An 11,878-nucleotide genomic window follows, 5' to 3' on the forward strand; every position below is an offset into this window, starting at 1 on the left:
TCCCCCCTTGGAACCGCCCCCTCCTCCCCGGCCGCCGCGCCCCCTGTGTGACGCCCCGTTGCTAGGCTGCCCCCTGCCGGCGCAGACGGCGTCCTGTGCGGAGCGGGAGCGACCGGAGCTGCCGAGCGGCGGCCGGCGCTCGGGGCTCGGCTCTTCTCGCCCCTGCTTCGCTCGGTTGGGCCTCGGGGAGACCGCCCGGGGCTCGGCAGAGCCCGCCGGGCGCCATCCCCGCGGCGGCATGCAGCGGCTCTTCTCGTGCTGCCTGGGGAGGGTGCGGCGGCCGCCGCCCTCCGACGGCGATGCCGGACCCTGCGCCGCCGAGCCCTCCGAGGTCCGGGAGAAGCCCCGGGGCGGGCTGCACGGCGCGGCCGCCGGAGGTGACCTGGCGCGGCTGCAGCGGCACTGGTGGAGGAAGAGATTCCGCATCAACAGGCGGGACGCGGAGAAGCAGTAAGGGGCGGGCGGCGCCCGGAGCAAAAGCCTCCGGCCGGCCACCCCGGCGGAGCCCAGCCCGGTGGCAAGCGCCCTGAGGAGCCGGGCCGGCTCCGCGGCGCCGGCCTTACCGGGGGCCTGCCCCGGCTGGGGCGGGAGGCGGCGACCCCCTGCCCGTCCCCCCTGCCCTCCCCCGCCGGCCCGGCCCCTGCAGTGAGTCTTCTGCGGAGCTCAGCAGCCCTTCGTCCAAGCAGAGACGGCTGCTTGCCTGTTGCCCGACGGAGCGGCTTGCTTGAGCGGGGGCATGGACTCGCAGAAAGACAGGGCACGGCCGTCCCGCCGCTGCTAGAAACCCCGTGCCCTCCGTCTCTGGGACACGCCTGGCGTGGGACTGCTCGGGGGTGGGGGGGGAACCCAGGGCTTCCGCAGACTCCACACTCTCCGCAGCCTCCGGACTGCCAAGATGCGGTCTCCTTCGCTGGGCTGGGTGGCTGGGCAGTCCTGCTGGAGGCAGGGACCAGTGCCTGGGCACAGGAGTCCGTCCGTGCGGGCGCAGGTTCATTGACACGGCTGAGGAAATGCCTCCCGACTCCAGGGATGTGCTGGGGATTTTTCCTGGCCAGCCCCAGGCTTCGGGTGTGCCACTGCTGCCACCAGCTCCGGACCGCGGAAGCTTGCTTTCAGCTTGGTTTTTGCCAGTTGAGGCGTGTGGCCCCGCGCGGCGGGCACCGCAGCCTGAAACGGTGTCTTCAGCTGTCCGTGTTGACTGAATATGTTTCGTTTCTAGGACGCCTCTGCATCTGGCTTGTGCGAAAGGCCGGGCAGATGTCGTCCGATTCCTAGCAAGAGAGAAATGCCAGCTAAACCCTCGTGACCGCTTTAAGAAATCACCACTGATGAAGGTATGTGGAATATGTTATGCTGTTGCGCGTTGGGATTATCGATTATGCGCTGAACGATACGGACCTTGCGTGATTCTTTACGTAGGCCTGCGTAGAAACAGGTATGTTGCAGTCAGCGGGGAAGGGGCGTATGTTGCCTAATCTTTGAAGGCGCTTATACTTCCCACTGTTGGGAAGGTGCGGGAGTTCTGACAGTGAGAAATGTAGATGTTGGAAGTTATTCCTCCTTTGTGTCTTATTTCCAGGCAGTAGAGCACCAGCACAAAGACTGTGTGGCTATTCTGCTGGAGCATGGTGCCAACCCTAACCTCAGAGATGCTAGCGGCAACACTGCGCTTCACCTGGCTGCCATCACTGCTAGCAAACCCCTAGTCGAGCTGTTACTGGAGCACAAAGCCGATATTGAAGCTCAGAATAAGGTTAGCTTGGACTTTGGGTAAGGTTCCTCTTCCCAAAACTTGCTTGACTTTTCTGTGTTATTCTAAGGGAGATGATTTCCCCTTTCAGTTGGGATACACTCCGCTTACTGTTGCGATCACCAAGTGCTCTGAAGAGTTGGTGGAGTTCCTTCTTCAAAAAGGAGCTGACGTGCATGCTCGAGATAAGCATAAAAGGTGAAGGGTTTGTCAAAAGTGCGCGTGGGACGCCTTTAGCATTCTTCAAGTTGGACCGGGGGGAGGCATAGGAATGAGCTTTGAAAAAGAACCAGCAGCTGCCCAGAAGGAGCTCCTTCTGTGTGACTTGTGAAAGCAGACCCACACTCGGCTGCTTTCTTACCTCAGGGGACAGTTTCTGCCCTGAGGACTGCAAGAAAGTGTTGGCTGTGGTGCCGCACGCGCGCGCACACACACACATGCCCCGAGCCTGCTCTGGGCAGGTGGTTGGCCTGGAGACCTCCTGAGGTCCTGCCAACCTGAATTCTCCAACGCTTCCACGTATTTGGCTGTGCTTTCACTCTGCCTGTAGGAGAAGGGAAATGAATTCTTTGGGGAGCAAAGAGGGACTGAAGTAATGGCAATGCAATGTCCGCAGAAGCTGATGTATTTCCTTTCTTCTCTTGGATGCTTTAGGACCACCCTTATGGTTGCTGCTCTTGCTGGGGATATGAATATAATACAAATTCTCCTGCAGTATGGTGCTGATCTTTCTCAGGAAGACCTGTGTGGCTGCACAGTTCTACATTATGCCAGACTGTCTCAGCATGCTGTGTAAGTGTTTTACATCCTCGTTAGAGCGGCCGCGTTCTCAGAATGTGCGTGCTGATGTACGGCCCTTTTTGGTAACATCGCTGGGGTTTAGTGAGGCATTGAGACCTTTGTTGAAGCTGGGCTCCGTGATGTCTTCTGATGCATCTCTTTCCGTGTCAAGACTGGATTTGGAAGTTGAGGAAAACTTCCCCCCACAGTTCCCTCTGAGAATTCACCTGTGTGCTGCCAAGCTCCACTCCACTCAACTGACTAGCAACTACTTGCCTTTTGTTTCAGAGGGGATCTAACTGATATCCCCTGAGGTAAACTCTTCAGCGGTTTTCCTTCTCTCGTGGGTAGCTTTGCACCACTGGCCGTTCCTTCACTAAGGTGGCTATGTGTGCTTAACAGCTAGGCTGAAGGAAAGAGCCCACTTTCCTAGTGACGGTAGCCTAGTGATGGGTGAATGAACGGCATTCTTCCTACGAGCATGCCTTCTCTAGCCAAAAACAGCTGCCCGTGACCTCTTGTCACTGGGTCTTGACTTCATTTCTTCTCCCCCTGCCCCTTCTGTCAGCCTGGATCGATGGGAAGCAGGAGAGAAGGGTGCCTGGGTAAACTGTGGAGTAAAAACCCCTTTAGGAGTAAAGCACGTCTGAGGATTGCTCTAGCAAAACAAGATGCTCGTTCCTTCCCTCCCGGCTTCTGGCACAGCATCCCTGTTGTGCTAATGCACCACTTTGCATAGCAGCCTTGGTCTGGAGCACGTTTCTAGTATTTTCTTTTCTTGTTTGGGGGGTTTTTTTTGGTTTTAGTTCTGCTTATGCAGCAAACCTGAAAGTGGTCTCTCTCCAGAGCCCCACCTGACCCTCAGCCAAGGTTGTTAGAAGATAACACCTCTACAATGTATTAGCGCCTGCAGTGCTTGCCATGCAACCACAATCTTTGTTGGCCTCTTGATATCCCAACTAGGAGCTCTCTAAACTCTCCGGTCCTCTGGCTGACCATGGGAATTTCTTAAGCCCTTCAAAGTCAGGACTGGGTTTGAGGAGACGTTACCCCAGCTTCACGGGAAGAGTAGCTGCAGCATTAGTGTAGCATCCCACTGAGGTAGAAGCCTTGTAGTGAGATGTCAGTCTGCCAAGGGTTGTCTTAATCTCAATGGCCCTCAAAATGGAGAGGGGGTTTGTCGGATGAGACTGTAACCAGTGGGGCTGAGATACTCCATAGACAAGAATAAGCACCTGCAGCACGAACATGCCTGTAGTGAGTATTTCAGCCTCCAGTAGTCGTGCAGCAAGGTGTCGCTGGGTGTGGGTGTTACCCTTTACCAGCTGGCTATGAATATGGCTCGGATGGCTCATGAATGGCTGTTGCTCTTCCAGTAGAGAGTGTATGCAAGCGGGGGGGTATTTTTAACAAATGCATTTCCTTCCTTTCTGTATATAGTATTCAGAAGCAACTGGAGCAAAACACCGGCTGTGAAATGAGGGGAGAATGTTCTGCAGGAGGCACAGAAGGCCCAGCAGTGCTTGACAGCTCTTGCTCTGGGAAGACTGCTGACTCTCCCTTGGGCACCCCTACACTGACCGGAGCAGGTAGGATCCTTCACCGTGGAGGAGGTGATGAAGACAAATCACTGGCCTGTAGAAGAATGATAACCTCTTGATTGGATGCAGGGCTTGAGGGATGGGGAAAGGCAGAGTGAAATAAGCACTCACAGCAGAGTCTCACATCTTACCTCCTTTGTAGGTGTCTTGCCAGCAGCAGGAGGACAAGAAGAGGAAGATTACGACTCCTCTTTTGATTCTGAGGTACATTCATAGAATCATAGAGTCAGTGTCAAATGGTTGCCCATAGGGCCTACACTCTAGGCGCTTAGCTGCTTCTGCCTAGGTCCTCTCTGCCTTGGGCAGGTGTACATCGGCCCCTTTTGAAAGCCCTGCTCAACAGAGATGCCTAACACGCCGGTGGTGTTTGCCTTTCCGTTCTTTCCATCATCTGATACCACGTTACGGGTGTTGGCTGAAGTGGGAGCTTTGTGCGTGGAAACGGGTTGAGGAGGAGTCTGTGCCAGTTCTCACGCACGTCTTTTCAATTACGCAGTCGGATTGTGAAGCTCCAAGAAAAGCGTCGGCCGACGAGCTGCCTCCTGCTGCAGATGGAAAGGGAGCGTGCGCGCAGCCCGTTGCAGAGGAGAGCGGCAACGGTAATTTCCTGACGCACTAAATGGTTACCTTTGTAAGCTTCTCTGCAGTGAAGCACATGGGGAAAAGCAGAGTGAAATAAGCACTCACAGCAGCGTCTCGCTTCTTGCCTCCTTTGTAGGTGTCTTCCCAGCAGCAGGAGCACAGCAGCTAGATGATGACTCCCCTTTTGATTCTGAGGTAGATTCATAGAGTCGTTTAGGTTGGAAAAGACCCTTAAAAGTCCAACCGTAAACCCAACACTGCCAAGCCCACCCCTAAACCATGTACCCCAGCGCCACATCTACACCTCTGCTAAATACCCCCAGGGATGGTGACAGGTAGATTCATAGAATCATAGAGTCAGTGTCAAATGGTTGCCCATAGGGCCTACACTCTAGACGCTTAGCTGCTTCTGCCTAGGTCCTCTCTGCCTTGGGCAGGGGTACGTCGGCCCCTTTTGAAAGCCCTGCTCAACAGAGATGCCTAACACGCCGGTGGTGTTTGCCCTTTCCGTTCTTTCCATCATCTGATACCACGTTACGGGTGTTGGCTGAAGTGGGAGCTTTGTGCGTGGAAACGGGTTGAGGAGGAGTCTGTGCCAGTTCTCACGCACGTCTTTTCAATTACGCAGTCGGATTGTGAAGCTCCAATGAATGTGACGGCCGGCGTGTGGATTCCACCTGCACACAAACTTGGAGCATGGGTGCAGCCCGTTGCAGAGGAGAGCGGCAACGGTAATTTCCTGACGCACTAAATGGTTACCTTTGTAAGCTTCTCTGCAGTGAAGCACATGGGGAAAAGCAGAGTGAAATAAGCACTCACAGCAGCATCTCGCTTCTTGCCTCCTTTGTAGGTGTCTTCCCAGCAGCAGGAGCACAGCAGCTAGATGATGACTCCCCTTTTGATTCTGAGGTAGATTCATAGAGTCGTTTAGGTTGGAAAAGACCCTTAAAAGTCCAACCGTAAACCCAACACTGCCAAGCCCAGCCCTAAACCGTGTACCCCAGCGCCACATCTACACCTCTGCTAAATACCCCCAGGGATGGTGACAGGTAGATTCACAGAATCATAGAGTCAGTGTCAAATGGTTGCCCATAGGGCCTACACTCTAGACGCTTAGCTGCTTCTGCCTAGGTCCTCTCTGCCTTGGGCAGGTGTACATCGGCCCCTTTTGAAAGCCCTGCTCAACAGAGATGCCTAACACGCCGGTGGTGTTTGCCCTTTCCGTTCTTTCCATCATCTGATACCACGTTACGGGTGTTGGCTGAAGCGGGAGCTTTGTGCGTGGAAACGGGTTGAGGAGGAGTCTGTGCCAGTTCTCACGCACGTCTTTTCAATTACGCAGTCGGATTGCGAAGCTCCAGCGAAAGCGTCGGCCGTCGTGCAGCTTCCACCTGTATGCAGACGTGAAGCATGGGTGCAGCGTGTTGCAGAGGAGAGCGGCAACGGTAATTTCCTGACGCACTAAATGGTTACCTTTGTAAGCTTTTCTGCGGTGAAGCAGATGGGGAGAAGCAGAGTGAAATAAGCACTCACAGCAGCGTCTCGCTTCTTGCCTCCTTTGTAGGTGTCTTCCCAGCAGCAGGAGCACAGGTAAGAGGGAGGTTTTGACTCTTCTGAGAGCAAGTTACTTTGTTTTCCAGAGGTAATGCCGAAGTCACGCTCCCGTATCCCCGGTGCTGCAATGCAGTGCGATGCTGCAGTCTTGCTGGGGATTCCTTTCCCCACGATCTGTCTGTCTGTGTTCTCACTTGCTCAGGTTTCTGCACCGGAGAGAGAAGAGCTTCAGCTAAAGAAGGATGCTTCATGTCAAACCGACCTTCAAGGCGACAGACAGGTGACTCTAGTAGAGGCTGATGCAGATATCCATAAATAGAACCAGTCAGTGTACAGAGATCTGTTCTTGCTACTGTGTTCATTTTGGAACGCTGCTGAGAGGAGGTGACTGAATCCGGACCTGAGGTGTATTTCGCACCTCATTTTGTTCCCTTTGTGAAGCCGAAGGGCTGCATAAAGAGGGAAAACAGTGGGTTGGACGAAAGCACGTGCGCAGACTCTCATCCTCTATTCCAAGGAGAAGAATATTTAGCCTTTTCTGTGTATTAGGAAAGAGAAAGCCTCACGAAGAGCTGGCGATCCTGTAGATATGCTCAGCTGAGACAGTTGCCTGCTGGTGGCGGCCAAAATCTCTTATGTTTGAATTCACTGAGTCACAGAAGCATAGAATGGTTTGAGTTGGAAGAGTCCTTTAAAGATCATCTAGTGCAACCCCCCCTGCCATGGGCAGGGACACCTTCCACTAGATCAGCTTGCTCAAAGCCCCATCCAGCCTGAACACTTCCAGAGATGGGGCAGCCACAATTTCTCTGGGCAACCTGGTCCAGTGTCCCACCACCCTCATTGCAAAAAATGTCTTCCTTATGCCCACTCTAAATCTACCCTCTTTCAGTTTAAAACAGTTGCCCCTTGTCCTGTCACTTCAGGCCTTAGTAAAAAGTCTCTCTCTCTCTTTCTATTTTGAAAGGCCGCAGTAAGGTCTCCCCAGAGCTCGCTTTTCCCCAGGCTGAACAACCCCAACTCTCTCAGCCTTTCTTCACGGGAGAGGTGTTCCAGCCCTCTGATCATTGTTGTGGCCCTCCTCTGGACCTGCTTGAGCAGGTCCATGTCCTCCTTGTGCTGGGGACCCCAGAGCTGGATGCATTACTACAGGTGGGGTCTCATGAGAGCAGAGTAGACGGGCAGAATCACCTCCCTCGACCTGCTGGCCACCCTGAAGGCCGAGCTAATGATATCATCCCATGAGTAAAAGCATCTCTCGTGTTGTCATCTTCTCACTGATTTCTCCATGCTCATGGAACACCATTTCTTTAGACATGGGTCAAGCAGCCGTGGCAGGAGCTCGCCAACCCTCTCAAAAGGAGCTCCCTCACAGAAGCTTCACCTGAAGCTGTGAAGTGCTACAGCGTGTACCTGCAGGAACAGAAACTGCAGTTGCAGAAGAAACTGTACCGTTCCAAAGCTAAGGTATGGAGAAAGCCTGTCTCTTGTCTCTTGGCAGGGGCCCAGGCCTTTTTTGTAGCAAACCAGAGCGGGGACCTGATCCTTTCTTGGGGGTTTTGTGTAACCCAGGGTGGTTCAGTGTGCGGTTCGCTGTGATGAGCGGGATGGGAGGGAACAGCACTGCTGCCTTGGGTGCCTGCCTGTTTGCACCACTTGAAGTAAGAGCGGAGGGCTGCACTGAGGTGGTCTTAGTACGCTAGACACCTTTGCAACAGGAGCAGACCGAGTGACATGTAATTGACTCGCCTTGTTTTATAAGCCTGGCGCCTACAATTAGTAAGGCCACTAACCGTGAAGTCACTTTGTCCTTGATTGGAGAAGGGGGGGGGTATTCCTTTCAAACAGCTGCTTCTCAAGGTTCACGGATCACGTGTATTTGCTGCTTCTCTTTGGCTCGGCAAAGCGGAGTGTGTGCTGACAGAGAAAGAGTAGGCATGCTGGAGTGTTGTGCTCACGCTTTTTTGCAGTTCCTCATCACGTCATCATTGTTATGGAGCTGCAAAGTCACTTTAGGAGCAGGAGGAGCTGCTAACCGTGTTGGAGTAGCCAACAAGCGGCTACAAAGAGTGTTTGGAGTCCTTGAGAGAGGAGGAGGAGCGTTGTGGCAGCGTTTAGGAAACGCTTTAGGAAATCATTTTAGACGTAGGAGAGGGGCCAGTGTAAAAGATGAAGTAACGTGGGTTTTGAGAGTCGACATGAGAGTCAGAGCAGTCCACTCCTTTTTATCAAACCTAAGTTGACTACCGGCGATTCTTCTTGTGGTTTGACAGCTGCAGGAATTAAAAGAACGGCATACCCGGACTGAGTGTTATGCCGAGTACCTGAAGGATGCCATCAGGAGGAACGAGAGGGAACTAACTTCCAGGAACCTGCAGGACCTTCTGACCACTTCTTCTGGAACTGCAGCTATCCCAGAGCTGGAAGACCACATACGACGGTAAGGAAGTAACAGAGTGGAGCAAGGCTTCGCTTTCTGCGATTGTGCGAAAACAACAGGACTGTCTTCTTGCATCCCAGCAAGATAATAATACACGATTTTCAAAGACGCTTTTGTTTTAGATGAGGTTCTTTCACATTCTTCTTTGGGGATTTGTGCTCTTGTGGCCTCCTGTGATAAGGCCTGTCCTTCTTTTCCAGGCTCCAAGGTGAAAAGGCCAGGCTGGAAACCACAGTCCAGCAACAAGCAAAGACCATCGAAGCCCTTTGGAAAAAACTGCAAGCCTGTGCCTTAGTAAGCTACTCACAGCCTTCCCTTTTCGTGAGCTACAGAGCCTAGTTCTGTATCTGTGCGGGAAATTTTAAGATGAGGTTTTCCTGGAGAGCCTAGGAGAGATCAGTTTCTCTGTTCTACTGACTACAGGCTGCTCTGAAAGTCCTGCTGGCCCATTCCCCCAGCTTTCTGGCTTTGAGAGTTGTTCCGTGAGACTATAGCAAGTCCTTCTTAATGCCATCTTTGTTAAGGACTTGACAGCAATGCACTGGCTTAAGTATTTTCTGCTTTAGACCAGTCGTGAGCTTGAGACCTCAGGCAGCACTTCAGACAGTCCTGCGGTAGAGGGGTTTGGTGCCTTCGGTTGCGGACACTCCTTGGGCTCTGGTGGTGGTGAGCACGTAGTCCTGGAGGCCTGACTGGCATCATCAGACTGGGACAGGAATTCTTCCGTGGCCTGTACTCTGGGCACCTTCCCATGTTAGTGGCCATGGATTCCTTGGCCAGAAGGTGTAGGTCTGTAATGCAACGAGAAGACCTCCAAAGATGAAAGGCTGCAACTAATAAGGGAATGACACCTCCATAGGCCATATTTTGTATGCTTGGTTGGCGCTGCCGTGAGGTATGACCTTCAGCCAGGGAAGTCCTAGTGTGACTTCTTTTTTCTTCTTTTAATGCTGCTGTAGTCTCATAATGGCCTGGAGGACTCGGTAACCGGCTTTCGGACAACACGGACTGCAAAGGAACACCGACGTCGGCAGGTATATGAACAGCTTCTGGGAACGACTGGTTTTAGTCTTTGAATTTCTCGTGGGCAGGTAATTTATGAAAAGGTCAGGTGGGCTGCGGGGAATCCCCCAGGTTTTTGGGCAGGACACCCTCAGGGGAAAAGTCTATACGTTTCCTCATTCCCCTGGTGCTACTGTGTTTTGCATCTGCTCGGTAGACAATATGCGGGCACTTGCGTTCATCAGCACGATTCCTTTGATGGGTAGGCTGTGTGCTGTGGACAGGAGAGACAGCTGTGGGTGAGAGCTGTGAGAGGAGACTGGACTTGGGAGATACATGTTTTCTCCTTTGTGGAGAAGGCTGGCTGCACATTCTGCGTGTGGATCCTGTTCCTGTGCTCTGTGTGTGATGCATCTTTTCTATTTTGAAAGCGTGGCAGTGAAAGCAAGGAAGTAAAGAAGCTGGGCAAGACGCAATGCCGATCGGAAGCGCTTCCGGATGAAGCGTGGAAAAGAAACGCCGCGCTGGAGGAAGAACAGACCAGGCATGGCTTTTTAGTGCTTTAAAGAAATACACACTGAGGAGAAGTCAAGCTTTACTGAACCCTAGTGTAAAAGCATGTGCATAACCGTTTGCGAGCAAATTCAAGCCTCGCATTCGATCTTGCCAGGTGCTTCTGTGCATGAGCCTATGGTTTTAAAAAGCTGCAAAAGGCCTTGCAAATGCAGGCTGCCTGCACTTCTCCTGGGTGGGAAGGAAGTCTTGTCCTCTTCTGTTCAGAGAAATTTGGGGCCCTCCAAGTGTTGGGTGGTGCTGGGGAGCTGGCTGCTCTCAGTAATTCCTGGCTTGTCAAGCACATTACAGATGAAGCAAGCCATCCGGGGCTGTGCTGCTTAGGTAAGAGTGTGTGCAAAAGGCCGACTGCTGCTTTGCTTCACGCTTTCCTTACTAATTTGCTGTGCAGGTTGAAGATGCTTCTGCAGATGTCTTCGACAACCCTGACTGCGTCTGCAGCGCGAAGGAGAAAGTCCCAGCTCAGTTTCTGGCGAGAGATGAAGTAAGTTGTTCCGAATTGACTAACTAAATTGGTAAACTAAGAAGAAAGCTGAGCTCTGGTTTGGTTGGTGGATTTGAGGCGATTATTCTTTTCTGCTAGAACCCGTGTGATTCTTTTCCTATACTTTTTTTCCGCGCTGCTAATTATCTCTTGGCTGTATTTTGCAAGTGATTGACTGCTCTTGATGCTCCTGCTCCTGTTGTGGCAGTAGATGATGATGATGTTGATGAACACAGATGTAGTTGTCGTGATGGGTAAAAACCACGAGCCAGGAGTCCCAGCAATGGCCTCACTGACCAGCATGCAGTGCCGGGGGCCCTGAGCAAGAACAGCGGAGCTGGTCACCACACACTGAGATTTTAATACATTTCAATACTCTGTCTGCAGGTGACGAATGCAGTCTCGATGGCCCCCCACCTTACGGATTTCCAGTCACAGCTGAACCTCCAACGCGGTTAACGATGAGAAGATGCACAAAGAGCGGAGGAAGTGCCAGTGCCAGAAAAGAGTGCTCCCAGGGGAGATGCGTGAAGCCTGGAAACCTTTGCCTTCCACCCTGTGCACCCACCCCACCCCCTCCCCGCCCCCCCCTAATTACAAGTGTTCTGTCGCAGTTTGGTATTTAATAAACTCTGCCACCTCGTACGGGTCTTAGTTTTGCTGCACAACCGGAGCTCTTCGGACCTAGCGCGTCCGGACGAGGAGAGTCCTGTTCCTGAAGGCTCGCTCAGGCTCCCTTCCCACGCAGGCAGTCAGCACACCTCTCCCTGCCCTCGCTCGGAACGACCCCCAGTCCTGCAGACATCTCCGACGGGGAGCACGCGTCCGTGTCCTTTCCCTCTGCGGAGGCTTGAACCGTGGCGGTGCTCAGACCAGGGACCAGCGCTGAGCGACTGCTCATCATCGGTCGCCAGACTCCTTTCTAGAGCAACCCTCCCGCCGGTCTGGGCAGAAGGGGGTGGGCGAGCTCCCGGTAGCCACGGACGCTTTGCAGATCCCACCGGGACCTGGCGGATTTGCAGCCTGCCGAGGGGAAAGGCGGGAAGCAGCGGGCACGAGCCGCAGCAGGGAGAAACCCACCTCGACCCGAGGAAAAACCTTTCCTCCTGCGA

General features: G+C 53.3%; 1 protein-coding gene and 2 long non-coding RNA genes across 3 annotated transcripts; all 3 read left to right on the forward strand.

The window, feature by feature from the left end:
* The first annotated feature begins 116 nt into the window (after positions 1-116).
* Positions 117-2,829, forward strand: LOC128135721 (ankyrin repeat domain-containing protein 7-like). The gene is made up of 6 exons (XM_052774792.1): positions 117-450; positions 1,220-1,334; positions 1,580-1,753; positions 1,842-1,948; positions 2,405-2,542; positions 2,703-2,829. Exons 1-6 carry the CDS (start codon positions 239-241, stop codon positions 2,827-2,829), a joined length of 873 nt encoding a protein of 290 aa, XP_052630752.1. The 5' UTR covers positions 117-238.
* Positions 2,830-6,463: 3,634 nt separating this feature from the next.
* Positions 6,464-8,615, forward strand: LOC128135581 (uncharacterized). Its single transcript, XR_008233145.1, has 3 exons — positions 6,464-6,547; positions 7,582-7,734; positions 8,541-8,615. It is a non-coding gene; the product is annotated as an uncharacterized LOC128135581 (long non-coding RNA).
* A 60-nt stretch (positions 8,616-8,675) lies between these two features.
* On the forward strand, positions 8,676-10,248 carry LOC128135597 (uncharacterized). The gene is made up of 4 exons (XR_008233153.1): positions 8,676-8,707; positions 8,908-9,001; positions 9,667-9,741; positions 10,141-10,248. It is a non-coding gene; the product is annotated as an uncharacterized LOC128135597 (long non-coding RNA).
* Positions 10,249-11,878: the final 1,630 nt, after the last annotated feature.

Source organism: Harpia harpyja, chromosome 23 (assembly GCF_026419915.1).
Source record: "Harpia harpyja isolate bHarHar1 chromosome 23, bHarHar1 primary haplotype, whole genome shotgun sequence".
Taxonomy (NCBI): domain Eukaryota; kingdom Metazoa; phylum Chordata; class Aves; order Accipitriformes; family Accipitridae; genus Harpia; species Harpia harpyja.